We start from the raw sequence: 17,729 nt of genomic DNA, 5'->3' as shown, positions 1-17,729 counted from the left end.
TTTTTGCTTTGCCTCAGACCCTGCACTTTTTGTAGAGTTCGATCTGAACTAGGTAGGAAGACGATGTGTTGTGTCTACAGGGAGAGAAGGGACCCAACTTGAAGCCCAGTTGGAGGCTCCCCTAAATGAGGAGATGCCACTGCTGCCCCCACCTGAGGAGTCACCCCTGTCTCCACCACCTGAAGAATCACCAACATCTCCACCACCTGAGGCCTCTCGCCTGTCCCCACCAACCGAGGAGTCACCCCTTTCTCCACCCCCTGAGTCATCACCTTTTTCTCCACTGGAGGAGTCTCCCCCATCTCCTGCACTAGACACACCCCTGTCTCCACCGCCTGAAGCCTCACCCCTATCTCCACCATTTGAGGAGTCTCCTCTGTCCCCCCCACCAGAGGAACTGCCCTCTTCTCCGCCACCTGAAGCATCTCGCCTGTCTCCACCACCCGAAGAGTCGCCCATGTCCCCTCCACCAGAAGAGTCACCCATGTCCCCTCCACCTGAGGCATCTCGTCTTTTCCCACCATTTGAAGAGTCTCCCCTATCTCCTCCACCAGAGGACTCTCCTCTGTCCCCACCTCCAGAGGCATCACGGCTTTCCCCACCCCCCGAGGACTCGCCCATGTCTCCCCCACCTGAAGATTCACCCATGTCCCCCCCACCTGAGGTATCACGCTTCTCGCCTCTGCCTGTCCTGTCACATCTGTCCCCTCTGCCTGAGGTATCACGGCTGTCCCCACCACCTGAAGAATCTCCCCTGTCCCCACCACCTGAAGATTCTCCCACTTCACCTCCACCTGAAGCTTCTCGACTGTCCCCACCACCGGAGGACTCTCCTGCCTCACCTCCACCTGAAGCTTCCCAACTGTCCCCTCCCCATGAAGAGTCACCTGCTTCACCACCACCAGAGGACTCACTTATGTCCTTGCCGATGGAGGAGTCACCCTTGTCGCCACTGCCTGAGGAGCTGAGACTCTGCCCTCAGCCCGAGGAACCCTACCTGTCTCCTCAGCCTGAGGAGCCCCGACTTTGTCTCCAGCCCGAGGAGCTGCCGCTGTCCCCACAGTCGGAGGAGCCATGCTTGTCCCCTGTGCTTGCAGAGCCCTGCCTATCTTCTCAGCCTGAGGAACTGCGCTTGTCCCCTGTGCCTCAGGAACCACACCTGTCCCCTCAGCCTGAGGAACCACACCTGTCCCCTCAGCCTAAGCAGTTCCACCTGTCTCCCCAATCTGAGGAGCCATGCCTGTCCCCCATGCCTGAGGAGCCATGCCTGTACTCGCAGCCTGAGGAACTACACCGCTCTCCTCAGCCTCAAGAGCCTCCTGAGGAACCAAGCCAGTGTCCTGCACCCAAGGAGCTGTCCTTGTTTCCCCCAAGTAGGGAGCCACCTTTATCCCCAATGCTTAGAGAGCCAGCCCTGTCTGAGCCTGGGGAACCACCTCTATCCCCACTTCCTGAGGAGCTGCCCTTGTCCCTGTCGGGGGAGCCAGTCTTGTCACCTCAGCTGATGCCACCAGGTAAGGAGGTAGTATTGTCCCATTACTTTGGGGTAGTCTTAACACTATGGCACATCTAATCTAAGAGCCTCATTTTCTCTTCTTCCCAGATCCTCTTCCTCCTCCACTCTCACCCATTATCCCAGCTGCAGCCCCTCCAGCCTTGTCTCCTTTGGGGGAGCTAGAGTACCCCTTTGGTGCCAAAGGGGACAGTGACCCTGAGTCACCGTTGGCGGCCCCCATCCTCGAGACACCTATCAGCCCTCCACCAGAAGCCAACTGCACTGACCCTGAGCCTGTACCCCCCATGATTCTTCCCCCATCTCCGGGCTCCCCGATGGGGCCTGCTTCTCCGATCCTCATGGGGCCGCTCCCACCACCTTGCTCTCCGCTCCTTCAGCACTCCTTGCCTCCTCCAACCCCTCCTCCCTCCCACTGCTCACCTCCTGCCCTGCCCCTCTCTGTTCCCTCCCCACTGAGTCCTGTGCAGAAGGAGGTGGGTGTCTCAGGTGAAGCTGGGCTGCACGAGATGGAGACTGAGAAGGGTCCAGAGCCTGAGTGCCCAGCCTTGGAACCCAGGGCCACCAGTCCTCTGCCATCCCCTATGGGGGACCTCTCTTGCCCTGCCCCCAGCCCTGCCCCAGCCCTGGATGACTTCTCTGGCTTGGGAGAAGACACAACCCCCCTAGATGGGACTGATGCTGATCCTTTGCAGTCACGGACTGGACAGAACTCTGGCAGTTTGGCTAGTGAACTTAAAGGTTCTCCTGTGCTCCTGGACCCTGAGGAGCTGCTCCCTGTGACCCCTATGGAGGTCTATGGCCCAGAATGCAAACAGGCAGAGCAGGGCTCACCCTGTGAAGAGCAGGAGGAGCCTGGTGCACCAATGGCCCCCATGCCACCCACGCTCATCAAATCCGACATCGTCAATGAGATCTCTAATCTGAGCCAGGGTGATGCTAGTGCCAGTTTTCCTGGTTCAGAGCCCCTCCTGGGCTCTCCTGACCCTGAGGGAGCTGGCTCCTTGTCCATGGAGCTGGGAGTGTCTACAGATGTTAGTCCAGCCCGAGATGAGGGCTCCCTGCGCCTCTGCACCGACTCGCTGCCAGAGACTGATGACTCCCTGTTGTGTGACACTGGGACAGCCACCAGTGGAGGCAAAGCTGAGGGGGACAAAGGGCGGCGGCGCAGTTCCCCCGCCCGGTCCCGAATCAAACAGGTAAGAGGCTCTTGTGCCCCAGATGTGCTCAAGCTCCTGCTGCCTGCCATGAGTCAGAGCCTGGCGCTACCTTTGCACTTGACTTTGTGCAGCCTAGACTATAGATCCTGTAGTCCAACTTCGCTGACTGCCATGCGTAGAGGAGGTAAATGATTTACCCTGGTTCATGGCCACTCAGAAATACAACTGGGACTGAAAACTCGGTACTCTGGAGTCATTTCTTGTTGCTTTTGTCCTTCTCCTGTGGTGTCTGTTCTTGGAAGGCAAGGCTACTCCTCAGTATTTGTCAGTATTTGGAACTTTGACTTTTTTTCTGTTTTTTTAAAGTTCCTCTTTTATTTTGTGAGTATTATGTGAGTACAATGTTGCTGTCTTCAGGCACACCAGAAGAGGGCATCAGATCCCATTACAGATGGTTGCGAGCCACCATGTGGTTGCTGGGGATTGAACTCAGGACCTCTGGAAGAACAGCGTTCTTAACCTCTGAGCCACCTCTCCAGCCCGTTTTTTTCTGTCCTTTGAGTGGGACATCTGGGTCATTTTAAAATGCTGTTAGATTCTTCATTTGTCATCTTTCCCTCCAAGCCTGTGGGTCCAACATACCCAGTCCTGTAATGGGCCTCTCCCATCACTTAGGGTCGGAGTAGCAGTTTCCCAGGAAGACGCCGGCCTCGTGGAGGAGCAGCACATGGAGGACGAGGGAGAGGACGGGCCCGACTAAAATCAACCACTTCTTCCATTGAGACACTGGTAGTAAGGACAGACTTTGCACACACACACACCCCGCCCCCCAAGCATGCCTCATGTTCCTTAAAAGTTAAGCATGCTTAGAATCCTGTCAGTCCGTTGTTTGCCCTGAGGATTCTTAAAACCTCTGCCATGGGCCCCCAGCAGGGGAGTCAGTGTTCTGTCTCTCAGGCCTTTAGCTTAGCCAGGCATTCACACCTGTTTTCTGAGTATGGGAGAGAGGGCAGCTTAGCCGAGGCGGACTTTCTTCTTCACTTTCTACAACTTTCTGCTTATTAAGGTGGCTGATATTGATAGTTCTCCTAGCAAGGAGGAGGAGGAGGAAGATGATGACACCATGCAAAATACCGTGGTTCTCTTCTCTAACACAGACAAATTTGTCCTAATGCAGGTACTGTACTGAGCTGCAATGACCCAGCTTTAGCAGTAAGAGAAGGCATGCTGAGCGCATGCGCTCTCTTTCTCTCTATCTCTATCTTGCCATCTCTCTCTCCCCATCACTCTATCTCACCCTCTCTCTCTCTCTCACCCTCTCTCTCTCTCCATCTCTCCATCTTGCCCTCTCTCTTATCTCGCCATCTCTCTCTCCACTGCTCTATGTCACCTTCTCCATCGCTCCATCTCGCTCCCCCCCATGTGTGCGTGTGTGCGTGTGTGCGTGTGTGCGTGTGTGCGTGTGTGTGTGTGTGTGTGTGCGCGTGTGTGTGTGCTTGCTCATGAGTTTACTTTGCTGAGCAGGTGGATGGAAAGAATCCGGGGCTTAGTTTGCCTGTTTGGATGCCTACCTGGTGAGATGGCTTGTAAATGCTGCAAAGGACTGGAAAGGGTAGGGAATGTAGCCCAGGGATCCTGTGCAGTTGCCCCCAGATAATCTTTTTTTTTTTTTTTTTTTTTTTTTTTTTTTGGAGGTGGGGACCGAACCCAGGGCCTTGTGCATGCTAGGCAAGCGCCCTACCACTGAGCTAAATCCCCAACCCCGCCCCCAGATAATCTTGAGCCTACTTTCTTCCCCCAGCTGGGGACTGAACCCAGGGCCTTGCACTTCCCCTAGGCAAGAGCTCTACCACTGAGCTAAATCCCCAACCCCTTGAGCCTACTTTCTTTGTTGTCACAAACAGCTCTTACTGAACAAGTCTCTACCCTGGCTGGTCTTCCTGTAACTCCTTAAACTGGTGATAGACTATATTTCTAGTTACTCAATTAGACCAGGAAGGTTTCCTAGGGGCACAGCTCTTCTGAATTGGGAGGAAGATGTAAGGGACTCCTGGTGACCTAGTGCTGTCTTAATACTTTGGGATGGACTTCTGATTCCCTGGTCTTTGGCTGGGACTGGGACAACAGACATGTTTACAGGGCTGGGTAGATGGCTTTGGAGTAATGATTGCTCTGCAAACAAGAGGCCTGAGTTTAGATCCCCAGGACCTATTTAAAAGCTGGCTCTGGCCATGCATGTCAGTACCAGTGTTCGGGGAGGGAGGTCGCAGGGGCTTGCTTGTGGCTAGCTAGCTTAGTCGGAATCGTGAACTTTGGGTTCAGTGAGACTGTGTCTCAAAAAAAGGGTGCAATATAATAGAGGAAGACTTTGACTCCCTCCATATACTGTTTTCATCCCCTACCTCGAGATAGACAGACATAGGGACAGAGACAGACAGAAGACAGAGAGGCAGAGGCATACTTGCACATTGGGGTTTTTGTTCCTCTGCAGGACATGTGTGTGGTGTGTGGCAGCTTTGGCCGGGGTGCCGAGGGCCACCTCTTGGCCTGTTCGCAGTGTTCTCAGTGCTATCACCCGTACTGTGTCAACAGCAAGGTAAGCTCAGGGCCTGGAATGTATGGGCAGTAGGTAGAGTCAGTTCTCTATTATCCTAATGCCCCACACTATTTCATTATTTTATGACATTTATTTATCTGGTGGGGGAAGGGGGAACACACATGTCAGGGTATAATTGTTGAGGTCAGAGGACAACTTGGATCATTTCTCTCCTTCCACCATGTGGATTCCAGGGGTCAGACTCAGGTCATCAGGCTTGGTGGCAAGGGCCTTTATCTGCTGAGCCATCTCACCAGCTGACACTTGATTTACTAGTAGAAAACATGCGTTACGGCCAGGAGTAGTGGCACATACCTTTAATCTCAGACAGAGACAGGCAGATCTTTGTGAGTTTGAGGTCAGCCTGGTGTACATAGTGAGCCCCAAGTCATAGTGAGACCCTGTCTCAAACCAGACAGATAACAAAACCAGACCATGGTGCAGGCTGGAAGTAGATCAGGGGATCGAAACTGCAGCTCCACATGCACAGAGAGGTAGCATTGTCTTTAACCTAAGGTCTAATCAGTCCTAAAACTACCAACTTATTAATACACTAGTAACATTTATTGGCTCGTATTAGTAACAGGTTCTAAAAGGTGAAGAAAAATCGAGGGGAATTAACCTTGTCGGTTTGGTGCCTGCTTAATGACAGAGGTGTTGTTCACGCAGGGAGGCTGTGGCCAGAGGCTCTCTGTTCGCTCAGCTCCTGGGGGTCTAGAGAGGCACTTTTAGATGTCAGAGTGCTCTCTACAAAGCCCTGTGTGCTCAGAGATCTGCCTGCCTGCGAGTGTGTGAGCTCTGCACACCCTCCCGCACCACTGAGCTGAGGTGTGTCTTTTCTGCCCAGATCACCAAGGTGATGCTGCTTAAGGGCTGGCGTTGTGTGGAGTGTATCGTGTGCGAGGTGTGCGGCCAGGCCTCCGACCCTTCACGCCTGCTGCTCTGTGACGACTGTGACATTAGCTACCACACATACTGCCTGGACCCCCCACTGCTCACTGTGCCCAAGGGTGGCTGGAAGTGCAAGTGGTAAGGAGAAGGAGCCTGGGGTCTGACAGGAGATGGAGAATGAGCCTGAGGGACCCTTAGAGCAGACACAATGTTGAATGCACGGTGCCCTGTGTTACAGAGAGCAGCCTGCTGGGATGGTTCTCAGTGGGGCGTCTCTGGGGTCCTAGGTTGGGTGCTGAAGGTCTTTCTGCTTCTACTAGGTGTGTGTCGTGTATGCAGTGTGGGGCCGCCTCCCCTGGCTTCCACTGTGAATGGCAGAATAGTTACACACATTGTGGGCCATGTGCCAGCCTGGTGACCTGTCCTATCTGTCACGCTCCCTATGTGGAGGAAGACCTGCTGATCCAGTGTCGCCACTGTGAACGGTGAGGGCACCTTCCTCCTCAGGCAGCCCCGAGAGCTGCTGTTGGCTGGCCTTGCCGAGGCTCATCCTCGACTTCCTCCTCCCCAGGTGGATGCACGCTGGCTGCGAGAGCCTGTTCACAGAGGATGAAGTAGAGCAGGCTGCCGACGAGGGCTTTGACTGCGTCTCCTGCCAGCCCTACGTGGTGAAGCCTGTGGGTGAGTATCGGGTTGGAGAGGGACAGAGGCTGTGAGTGTCTCCTTGGACAGTGTCCTGAGCTGCCTTTGGTCTGTCCTCCTCCCACAGTACCTGTTGCCCCACCAGAGTTGGTACCTGTGAAGGTAAAAGAGCCAGGTAAGCCAGCAAACCAGACTAGCTGAGACCATAGACATCTCCTCTGCTCCAACCTCCAAACTCTTAAAGACTCAGGGGAAATGGCCAAGTCAGTGGCAGAGTTATGATCAGAACCAAGGTTTTCCTATTCCCAGACATGGTTCCTTCAGCAGGCAAATCAGCTAATGAGCTTCTTTACTACACGAATCTCATTCCAGAGAGCACAGCTTTCTTCTCACAGAAGGGACAAGGCCATCTTTTCCGCCACAGTGTGGGCAGCACTCTTAACAAGTATGCTGGCGTTCATCAAGTAGAGGCCTTCCTGTCTCTTGACAGCTAGAGAATCCGTTTGGTGAACCTGTGGTTGGTTAGTAGGTTCTGGACATAGCTAGGCTTCTCTAACAGCAGACTCATCTCAGGATCCCTCAGTCACTGCTAGAGCCTTTAGTGGCCTGCTATCTCAGTCCTTAGAAACAGACAGGACTTGTCTGTCACTGCTTGTGTCTCAGTTGGGAACATGGGTTGACATGTGGAGTTTTGGTTTCCCTGGGGCCTCTGTCCAGGGGTCATATGTTCTTCCCTGTTGTCCAGAGCCCCAGTTCTTTCGCTTCGAGGGTGTGTGGCTGACAGAAACTGGCATGGCGGTGCTGCGTAACCTGACCATGTCACCACTGCACAAGCGGCGCCAGCGGCGAGGACGGCTAGGCCTCCCAGGCGAGGCAGGGCTGGAGGGTTCTGAGCCCTCAGATGCCCTTGGCCCTGATGACAAGAAGGATGGGGACCTGGACACTGAGGAGCTGCTCAAGGGTGAAGGTTGGGCTGGGGCTCAGAGAAAGGCAGATAGCGGGAGACACAGCCCATTTGAGTTGGGATGTTGGGTAGGGGCTACAGAGCCACTCCTGGTCTCCACTAGCACTTCGTCTTGCTCAGGTGGCACTGTGGCAGGTTACTGGGTTCCCTCTTCAGCATAACAAGAATAAAAGGACCCATTTCTCTGATCTGCCTATCTTCTTCTGTTACGTGCAGGTGGTGTTGAGCAAATGGAATGTGAAATTAAACTAGAAGGCCCCGCCAGCCCTGATGTAGAACTTGGCAAAGAAGAGACAGAGGAAAGCAAAAAGCGCAAGCGCAAACCCTATCGGCCGGGTGAGGCCCTGGAGCGGTGTTGTAGGGCAGTAAAGGGCAGCCCACAGGTTCTGGTGGCTGCTCACTCTTGCTTGTGTTTGCCCACAGGCATCGGGGGTTTCATGATCCGGCAGCGGAAGTCTCATACCCGAGTGAAGAGGGGACCTGCTGCACAGGCGGAAGGATCGAGTGGGGACGGGCAGCCCGACGAGGGTGAGACGGGTGAGGGCTCCAGGGGGCTCTGGGAAGAAGGTGGGGATCACAGCGCACGGGGCAATGGCAGTGAGGCCAGAGTGTGAACTCACCCTGAGAAAGGGGGGTGGGGGGGGAGGTCTAGTTGGTTGGGGAACCAAGGCAGAGGTAAGAGTTGAAGCCAGCCATGTGTCTCCAGAAAGCCTGAGTCGTCCTCTTGTCTGCAGTGATGCCTGCTGACCTGCCTGCAGAGGGCTCTGTGGAGCAGAGCCTCGCTGAGGGGGACGAGAAGAAGAAGCAACAGCGACGAGGACGCAGAAAGAGCAAGCTGGAGGACATGTTCCCTGCTTACCTGCAGGTAGGTGTCACAATCCTGCAGTGAGGGCCGGCTGTACCCGCAGGCCATCAAGAAATCATTTCTCTTGATGCTTCCTGCAGGAAGCTTTCTTTGGAAAGGAACTGCTGGACCTGAGTCGGAAGGCCCTGTTTGCAGTTGGGGTGGGCCGTCCAGGCTTTGGACTGGGGACCTCAAAACCCCGAGGGGACGGAGGTTCAGATCGGAAGGAGCTTGTGACAGCCTTGCACAAAGGTTAGTTAATAACAATGAACTGTTCTGAGGTGTCCAGTCTCCCTTCTGCCTTGTAGCTGGCAAGGGTGTCTGGAGGTGGGAGTGGGTGGGGTATTAACTAAGGGTGGGCATCAGGCGTCGCTCGTCCTGATTGGAGTGGGACTCTTGCTCTTAGGAGATGATGGTCCAGACGTTGCAGATGAGGAGTCCCACGGGCCTGAGGGCACGACTGACGTAGCAGGTGAGGGCTGCGGGGATTGGGCCCTGTCTTGCTCTTGCTTGTTATCAGTGGACACCGTTTTGTCTCCTGTGGTTCCTATCGGCTTGAAGGGTGTTTGTGTCTCCATTCTGCTGATGGTACTCTCTTCTGGTATTATAGGGCTTGAGGATGGGGCTGTAAAGGCATCCCCAGTGCCCAGTGACCCTGAGAAGCCAGGCACCCCGGGTGAAGGAGTGCTTAGCTCTGACTTAGACAGGATTCCCACAGAAGGTGAGGCCTGCGTGGGGTCTTCTGGGTATGAGGGTCCTCCATGGGAAAAGAAGGCCCCACCTGTGGCCTGGATCTGTACTGCTCTGGTGGGAGCGGCCTGCTTACACTCCTTGGCTATGAGCTGTGGATCAGTGGTGATGTGTGACCCTCTCTTACACAGCTCAGCAGCATGTATACCTTGTCATTCTCCCACAGAACTGCCCAAAATGGAGTCTAAGGACCTGCAGCAGCTCTTTAAGGATGTCCTGGGCTCAGAACGAGAACAGCATTTGGGTTGTGGAACTCCTGGCCTAGAAGGTAGCCGTACGCCACTGCAGAGGCCCTTTCTCCAAGGTACTTCTGGCAGGAGGTGGGCTGCAAGTCTGCCTGCTGTAGCCAGCCTTGTGACTGAGCGGCTGAGCGGCTTCTTCCCCTCTGACCCTGATGCTCTTGCAGGTGGGCTCGCCCTGGGCAGTCTCCCCTCCAGTAGCCCAATGGACTCCTACCCAGGCCTCTGCCAGTCCCCCTTCTTGGATTCTAGGTTGGTTTCTATGCTTAACTGTCTTTGGTGTTCCCTGTTATCCTTTCCCTCCACGTGGCTGCCTGCTCTGCCTCCTTTTGACTTTGAGCCATAGGACTTCCTTAAGTGGGGCAAAGCAGGGGCTTGGGGTTCTGCGCAGTTTGTCTGGGGTGAGTCTTGAAATCCCTGCCCTATATGACTCTCTGCCCCTGCGCCCCAGGGAGCGCGGGGGCTTCTTTAGCCCAGAACCCGGTGAGCCAGACAGCCCTTGGACAGGCTCAGGGGGTACCACCCCCTCCACCCCCACCACACCTACCACAGAGGGCGAGGGCGACGGGCTGTCCTATAACCAGCGGAGTCTGCAGCGTTGGGAGAAAGATGAGGAACTGGGCCAGCTCTCCACTATTTCACCTGTACTCTACGCCAACATTAACTTTCCTAATCTCAAGCAAGATTACCCAGGTATTTCTGGGTGAGGGCAAGGGAAACAGCCTGGGGCAGGTGGAGGGGTCTCCTCTGACTTGACCTCTCTGCTCCCCAGACTGGTCTAGCCGATGTAAACAAATCATGAAGCTCTGGAGAAAGGTTCCAGCTGCTGACAAAGCCCCCTACCTGGTAAGACAGCATGGGCCAGCTAGAAGCCTGAAGTAGAAGCATTTTTAGGTGCTTCCTTCAGGTCCTTGTTTTCCTGTCATCCCCTAAGCACCTGGGTGAGGGACTGACCTCTGGGGAGGCGGTTTGATAGGAGGGATGGAGCTTGGCTGGAGGCTGAGCATGAAGCCCTATGTTGTGTCCTGTGTCCCTCAGCAAAAGGCCAAAGATAACCGGGCTGCTCACCGCATCAACAAGGTGCAAAAGGTGAGTGGGTGACTTTGCTAGGATTGAGGGATGTGGATCATACCTTCAGTCAGCAGCCTGACTGCTCCACTTGGTCTCTGTAGCAGGCTGAGAGCCAGATCAGCAAGCAAGCCAAGATGGGCGACATAGCCCGGAAGACTGATCGACCGGCCCTCCATCTCCGCATTCCCTCCCAGCCAGGGGCACTGGGCAGTCCGCCTCCTGCTGCGGCCCCCACCATTTTCCTTGGCAGCCCCACCACCCCTGCTGGCTTGTCTACCTCTGCGGACGGGTTCCTGAAGCCACCAGCGGGCACAGTACCCGGCCCTGACTCACCTGGTGAGCTCTTCCTCAAGCTCCCGCCCCAGGTGCCCGCCCAAGTGCCTTCGCAGGACCCCTTTGGACTGGCCCCTGCCTACGCCCCGGAGCCCCGCTTCTCTGCGGCACCACCCACTTATCCTCCTTACCCAAGCCCTACTGGAGCCCCTGTCCAGCCCCCAATGCTGGGTACCACAACTCGACCTGGGACTGGCCAGCCAGGGGAATTTCATACTACCCCACCGGGTACCCCCAGACACCAGCCTTCCACGCCTGACCCTTTCCTCAAACCTCGCTGCCCCTCATTGGACAACCTGGCTGTGCCTGAGAGCCCAGGGGTAGCGGGAGGCAAGGCTTCTGAGCCTCTGCTCTCACCCCTGCCTTTTGGGGAGTCCCGGAAGTCCCTAGAAGTGAAGAAGGAAGAGCTTGGGGCATCCTCTCCTGGCTATGGTCCCCCGAACCTGGGCTGTGTTGACTCACCTTCTTCAGGTCCCCATCTGGGTGGCCTGGAGTTAAAGGCACCTGATGTCTTCAAAGCCCCCCTAACCCCTCGGGCATCTCAGGTAGAGCCCCAGAGCCCGGGCCTGGGCTTACGGGCCCAGGAGCCACCCCCTGCCCAGGCTTTGGCCCCTTCTCCTCCCAACCATCCAGATATCTTTCGTTCTGGCCCATACCCTGACCCCTATGCCCAGCCCCCATTGACTCCTCGGCCCCAGCCACCACCCCCTGAGAGCTGCTGTGCCCCGCCTCCCCGCTCACTGCCCTCTGACCCTTTCTCCAGAGTGCCCGCCAGTCCACAGTCCCAGTCCAGTTCCCAGTCCCCATTGACCCCACGTCCTCTGTCGACTGAGGCTTTCTGCCCATCTCCTGTGACCCCTCGCTTCCAGTCTCCTGACCCTTACTCTCGCCCACCCTCACGCCCTCAGTCTCGTGATCCCTTTGCTCCATTGCATAAGCCACCCCGACCCCAGCCCCCTGAAGTTGCCTTTAAGGCTGGGCCCCTAGCCCACACACCGCTGGGAGCTGGGGGCTTCCCAGCAGCCCTGCCCTCTGGCCCAGCAGGTGAACTCCATGCCAAGGTCCCAAGTGGGCAGCCCACTCATTTTGCCCGTTCTCCTGGGACAGGCACATTTGCGGGCACCCCATCTCCCATGCGGTTCACTTTCCCACAGGGGGTAGGGGAGCCTTCCCTAAAACCCCCTGTCCCTCAGCCTGGTCTCCCTTCACCCCATGGGATCAACAGCCATTTTGGGCCTGGCCCCACCTTGGGCAAGCCTCAAAGCACAAACTACGCAGTAGCCACGGGGAACTTTCACCCATCAGGCAGCCCCCTGGGGCCCAATAGCGGGCCCACAGGGGAGGGCTATGGGCTGTCCCCACTACGCCCCGCATCCGTTCTGCCACCTCCCACACCTGATGGATCCCTCCCCTACTTGTCACATGGAGCCTCACAAAGGGTAGGCATCACCTCTCCAGTGGAGAAGAGAGAAGACCCAGGAGCTACAATGAGTAGTAGCTCTGTGGCAACACCTGAACTCTCAAGTGCCCAGGACACAGGCATGTCCAGCCTCAGCCAGACAGAGCTGGAGAAGCAACGGCAGGTGCGCAGATCTCCTACATCTGGATCCACGGTGCCCATACCCACCCTCTACCAGCCCTATGGTTGGAGTGGATTGGACTGACTTCTCTGTTTTCCGGACAGCGCCAGCGACTACGGGAACTGCTGATTCGACAGCAGATCCAGCGGAACACCCTGCGGCAGGAGAAGGAGACAGCTGCAGCAGCTGCAGGTGCAGTGGGGCCTCCAGGCAACTGGGGTGCTGAACCCAGCGGCCCTGCCTTTGACCAGCTGAGTCGAGCCCAGACCCCTTTCACTGGGTCTCAGGTAGGTAGATTGGCAAGGGGTGGTGGGGCCATCGCCCTGAAGGTGGCTACACCTTCATCCGTTCCTGTCATCTAGGATAGGAACAGCGTTGTGGGGCTACCCTCAAGCAAGCTAGGTGGTCCCATCCTGGGACCAGGAGCCTTCTCCAGTGATGATCGACTCTCTCGGCCACTTCCACCAGCCACACCTTCTTCCATGGACATGAACAGCAGGTGAGGTTCCAGGATTATGTGTGTGATTTTACCATCACTATATTCTGCCTCAGGTCTTTCTCCTGTCACTGACTCTTCTGTTATGACTTTCTCTTCCTCCTCCTTTCCCTCTCTTTTGTCTTTCCTCACTAGCCTAAGCACTCTGCTCTTGCCCTCCATGCTGATTGATTCTCATAGACTATTGTATATTTTTCCAGGCAACTTGTTGGAGGCTCCCAGGCCTTCTATCAGCGAACACCCTATCCTGGGTCCCTGCCCTTACAGCAGCAGCAGCAGCAGCAGCAGCAGCAACAACAGCAGCAGCAACAGCAACAACAACTGTGGCAGCAGCAGCAGGCAGCAGCGGCAGCAGCAACCTCCATGAGACTTGCCATGTCTGCTCGATTCCCATCAACTCCTGGACCTGAACTTGGCCGCCAAGCACTAGGTTCCCCCTTGGCAGGAATCCCCACCCGCCTTCCAGGCCCTGCTGAGCCAGTTCCTGGTCCGGCTGGTCCTGCTCAGTTCATTGAGTTACGACATAATGTACAGAAAGGACTTGGACCTGGGGTATCTCCGTTTCCTGGTCAAGGCCCCCCTCAGAGGCCCCGTTTTTACCCAGTAAGTGAGGAGCCCCATCGATTGGCTCCTGAAGGTCTTCGGGGCCTGGCTGTTTCAGGCCTTCCCCCTCAAAAGCCCTCAGCCCCACCAGCCCCTGAGTTGAACAACAGCCTCCATCAGACGCCCCATACCAAGGGTCCTACCCTACCAGCTGGCTTGGAACTGGTCAGCCGCCCACCATCGAGCACTGACCTTGGTCGTCCTCCTCTGGCCTTGGAGGCTGGGAAGTTGCCTTGCGAGGATCCTGAACTGGACGATGACTTCGATGCCCACAAGGCCCTAGAGGACGATGAAGAGCTGGCTCACCTGGGCCTGGGTGTGGATGTGGCCAAGGGTGATGATGAATTGGGCACCCTGGAGCACCTGGAGACCAATGACCCTCACCTAGATGACCTCCTGAACGGAGATGAATTTGACTTGCTAGCATATACTGACCCTGAGCTCGATACTGGTGACAAGAAGGACATCTTTAATGAGCACCTAAGACTGGTGGAGTCAGCAAATGAGAAGGCTGAGCGAGAAGCCCTGCTTCGGGGGGTGGAGCCAATATCCTTGGGGCCTGAGGAACAACGCCCTCCACCTGCCCCTGATAACTCTGAGCCTCGCCTCACATCTGTGCTCCCTGAGGTGAAGCCCAAAGTGGAGGAGGGAGGACGCCATCCTTCTCCTTGCCAGTTCACCATTAATACCCCCAAGGTGGAGGCAGCTCCTCCTGCCACTCCCCTCAGCCTGGGTCTGAAGCCAGGGCAGACTGTGATGGGTAGCCGGGACACTCGAGTAGGAGTAGGGACAGGACCGTTCCCCAGCAGTGGACACACAGCTGAGAAGGGCCCATTTGGGGCCACAGGAGGAACCCCAGCTCACTTGTTGAACCCCAGCTCACTGAGTGGCTCAGCTGGATCCTCTCTTCTAGAAAAGTTTGAGCTAGAAAGTGGAACCCTAACCTTGCCAAGTGGAAATGTAGCACCTGGGGATGAGCTGGACAAGATGGAGAGCTCACTGGTAGCCAGCGAGCTGCCCCTGCTCATTGAGGACCTTTTGGAGCACGAGAAGAAGGAGCTGCAGAAGAGGCAGCAGCTTTCAGCACAGACTGTGCTCCCTGCACAGCCGCAGCAGCAGCAACAGCAACACCAGCATCCCCTCCTTCCCGTACCAGGCCCTGCCCAGGCCCTGCCCTTGCCACATGAGTCTGGGCCACCACAGCAGCTTGCTCTGGGTCTTGGAAGTACCCGACAGCCAGGCCTGGGGCAGTCGATGATGGCTGCCCAGTCACCAGCTCATGCCCTTCAGCAGCGCCTGGCCCCATCTGTGGCTATGGTGTCTAACCAAGGGCATATGCTAAGTGGGCAGCAAGCGGGGCAGACAGGCCTGGTGCCCCAGCAGAGCTCACAGCCAGTATTAGCACAGAAGCCCATGAATGCCATGCCAGCATCCATGTGCATGAAGCCCCAGCAGCTGGCGATGCAGCAGCAGCAGCTGGCTAACAGTTTCTTCCCAGACACAGGTAAATCCACATTGGCTTGTAAGTCTGATGCTGCTTATCACCAAGTGGGCACTCAGTCTAGTTAAGGGAGGTGGGACACCAGGGATGTTGGCTGAAATAGCAAAGCACTGTAAGAATGTCGAGGCTTTTAAGAGGAGAGATGGGTGGGTGGGTGGGTGGATGGATGGATGGATGGATGGATGGATGGATGGATGGATGGAACGAACCTGATGAGCAAAGGCTTTATGTCTGGTTAAGTTTGGAACTGGGAGAGAAATGGATGTGCAGTCAAGGTGCGTGAGGTTAAATGAAGCTGTGTCAGGCAGTGAGTGTGGTAGAGAGCGGCACTGCTCTTGTTCAGTGGGTTGTAGTGAGGAGCTCCTCAAAATGACAGTGTTATTGAATAGTTACTGGGCTGGGTGCTATTTGCCACCAAATGCTTGAATTCATAACAGACTCATGAAATAAGTCTAGTTGGTTTTGATTGTAGATGAGGAAACTGAGGCATAAATTAAGTAACCTGTCTGAGCTTATACAAGTAGGAGAACTGGGTCCGAACTTACTGGCATTAAAATTTCATGAGCATGAGATTAATTCGTCTTTTGCAAAGCTGAGGGTCAGTTTTCCAAGCAGGAGAGATACAACAGTGTAGGCTGGGCATGGTGGTGCAAACCACAGCACCGAGAGACAGAGGCAGCAGGATCTTTGCCTGTTGAAGGCCAGTCTATTCTACATACTGAGTTCCAGGACAGCCAGAGCTATATAGGGAGACCCTTTCCCAAATAAATAGTTAAATAAAAGCACCCCAAAAACAAAGTGTAGGGTTTTAGGTTTGGTTTTTGTTTTTTTGGTTATTTCATGCTTGCTTTATGGTTTTGTTTGTTTGATGGGGAGGGGATAAGAGTAGAACGGGAGGTGGGATCTCATGTTCCCCAGGGCTTAACCCTCAGACTCTCTGTATCTGTGTTCGAGGGTGATGTTGAATTTAGGACTCTCCTGTTTCAGCCATCAAGTACTAGAATTATAAGCATATGCTGCCATACTTGGTTTATCCTTGGTTTGTTTTTTAAGGCAGGGTCTCACTATATAGCACAGGCTGGTCTTAAATATAAAATCCTGTATGGTAGACACCATGTGCTGGAATTGCAGATGTGCACCACACCACTGTAGTCCTAGACTAGCAGGACAGCAGGCTGTTGGGTGATGTTTTGTGTCACAAACAACTGCTGTCTAAGGCTTTGCCACGGTGCCTTTACCTTGGGTAAGCGGGCTGTGTTGGTCTTAGAATACTACTTGAAAGAGGCTGGCTCAGAAAGTGCTCCCTTATTCTTGTCTCGGGATCCTCTCTAGCACTGGGAGGTAGGCAGAGTAGCAATCTTTGTCTCTCATCAAGTGAGAGACACTGAGGTGTAAACCAGTAGAGTGACGCACGCCGGCTGACTGAACAGATGCCCGCTGACTCCCGTCTTCTTACAGTGTGCAGACAGATACGAGGACCGTGTTTCAGGGTCACTGGTGCTGCATCACCAAGTTCCTGGCCTACTGAGTGGACTTGACACATCATTGTTCTTATGTAGGGGGCAGGGCATTGGAAAAGCAGCCATGGCTGTGGGGCCTTGGCTCTCAGACCCAGTTTCTTTATTTCTTCCTTTCTCAGACCTGGACAAATTTGCTGCAGAAGACATCATTGATCCTATTGCAAAGGCCAAGATGGTAGCTTTGAAAGGCATCAAGAAAGTGATGGCTCAGGGCAGCATCGGGGTGGCCCCTGGTATGAACAGGTGAGACTCAGGGCTGGGTGGGGCTGACTTCGCTATGATGTCTGTTGTCCTGGTTTCCTCCCAGCATGCCCGTTTGTGTGTGACCTGTGCCCTCACTGACCCCAGAATCCCCTCTGCTTTATAAACTGTAGGCAGCAAGTGTCGCTGCTGGCGCAGAGGCTCTCTGGGGCGTCTGGCAGTGATCTTCAGAACCATGCGGCAGCTGGGAGTGGCCAGGTAAGGGGAAATGGAGACCTGTGTACTGTCTCACCGGGCTACTTCTCTTAGGGCCTGCCATGAACAATGACCTTCTAAAAATCTCTCTTCCCACAGGAACGCAATGCCAGTGACCCTTCCCAGCCTCGTCCCAACCCACCCACGTTTGCCCAGGGAGTGATCAGTGAGTACGGGCAGAGAAGGAGGTGCAGAGCGGCGCCGAGGAGTCTGGGGGGAGGCCATTGCTTTGTGCATCTTAACATAGAAGCTCTGTCCCCAGATGAGGCTGATCAGCGGCAGTATGAGGAGTGGTTGTTCCATACCCAGCAGCTCCTACAGATGCAGCTGAAGGTGCTGGAGGAGCAGATTGGTGTGCACCGCAAGTCTCGGAAGGCTCTGTGTGCCAAGCAGCGCACCGCCAAAAAGGCTGGCCGTGAGTTCCCAGAAGCCGACGCTGAGAAGCTCAAGCTGGTCACAGAGCAGCAGAGCAAGATCCAGAAGCAGCTGGACCAGGTGGGGAGAGAGCAGTTCAGCTTAGATAACCCAGACCAGGGGGAAGGGATGGCAGGGTGGGCAGTCCCCAGGCTG

The 17,729-nt window shown here is 55.3% G+C and overlaps 1 protein-coding gene across 1 annotated transcript in view; it reads left to right on the top strand.

Annotated features, from left to right (window-relative positions):
• Kmt2d (lysine methyltransferase 2D) overlaps window positions 1-17,729 on the top strand; it is a 39,241-nt gene that overhangs the window by 6,804 nt on the left and 14,708 nt on the right. The window contains exons 11-39 of the mRNA XM_032886113.1: window positions 81-1,514; window positions 1,604-2,712; window positions 3,349-3,462; window positions 3,740-3,850; window positions 5,165-5,269; window positions 6,117-6,298; window positions 6,481-6,645; window positions 6,732-6,841; window positions 6,930-6,977; window positions 7,548-7,769; window positions 7,983-8,102; window positions 8,190-8,294; window positions 8,501-8,631; window positions 8,712-8,862; window positions 9,017-9,082; window positions 9,221-9,331; window positions 9,527-9,664; window positions 9,767-9,851; window positions 10,051-10,292; window positions 10,372-10,445; window positions 10,638-10,688; window positions 10,772-12,586; window positions 12,688-12,870; window positions 12,946-13,082; window positions 13,280-15,186; window positions 16,823-16,946; window positions 17,078-17,162; window positions 17,259-17,325; window positions 17,422-17,654. Coding sequence (XP_032742004.1) covers window positions 81-1,514; window positions 1,604-2,712; window positions 3,349-3,462; window positions 3,740-3,850; window positions 5,165-5,269; window positions 6,117-6,298; window positions 6,481-6,645; window positions 6,732-6,841; window positions 6,930-6,977; window positions 7,548-7,769; window positions 7,983-8,102; window positions 8,190-8,294; window positions 8,501-8,631; window positions 8,712-8,862; window positions 9,017-9,082; window positions 9,221-9,331; window positions 9,527-9,664; window positions 9,767-9,851; window positions 10,051-10,292; window positions 10,372-10,445; window positions 10,638-10,688; window positions 10,772-12,586; window positions 12,688-12,870; window positions 12,946-13,082; window positions 13,280-15,186; window positions 16,823-16,946; window positions 17,078-17,162; window positions 17,259-17,325; window positions 17,422-17,654 — 9,425 coding nt within the window. The remainder of the gene's footprint in view (window positions 1-80; window positions 1,515-1,603; window positions 2,713-3,348; window positions 3,463-3,739; window positions 3,851-5,164; window positions 5,270-6,116; window positions 6,299-6,480; window positions 6,646-6,731; window positions 6,842-6,929; window positions 6,978-7,547; window positions 7,770-7,982; window positions 8,103-8,189; window positions 8,295-8,500; window positions 8,632-8,711; window positions 8,863-9,016; window positions 9,083-9,220; window positions 9,332-9,526; window positions 9,665-9,766; window positions 9,852-10,050; window positions 10,293-10,371; window positions 10,446-10,637; window positions 10,689-10,771; window positions 12,587-12,687; window positions 12,871-12,945; window positions 13,083-13,279; window positions 15,187-16,822; window positions 16,947-17,077; window positions 17,163-17,258; window positions 17,326-17,421; window positions 17,655-17,729) is intronic.

Source organism: Rattus rattus, chromosome 1, assembly GCF_011064425.1.
Source record: "Rattus rattus isolate New Zealand chromosome 1, Rrattus_CSIRO_v1, whole genome shotgun sequence".
NCBI lineage: Eukaryota > Metazoa > Chordata > Mammalia > Rodentia > Muridae > Rattus > Rattus rattus.
The sequence above is the reverse complement of the archived record's forward strand: the minus strand, read 5'-3'. Positions and strand labels throughout refer to the sequence as shown.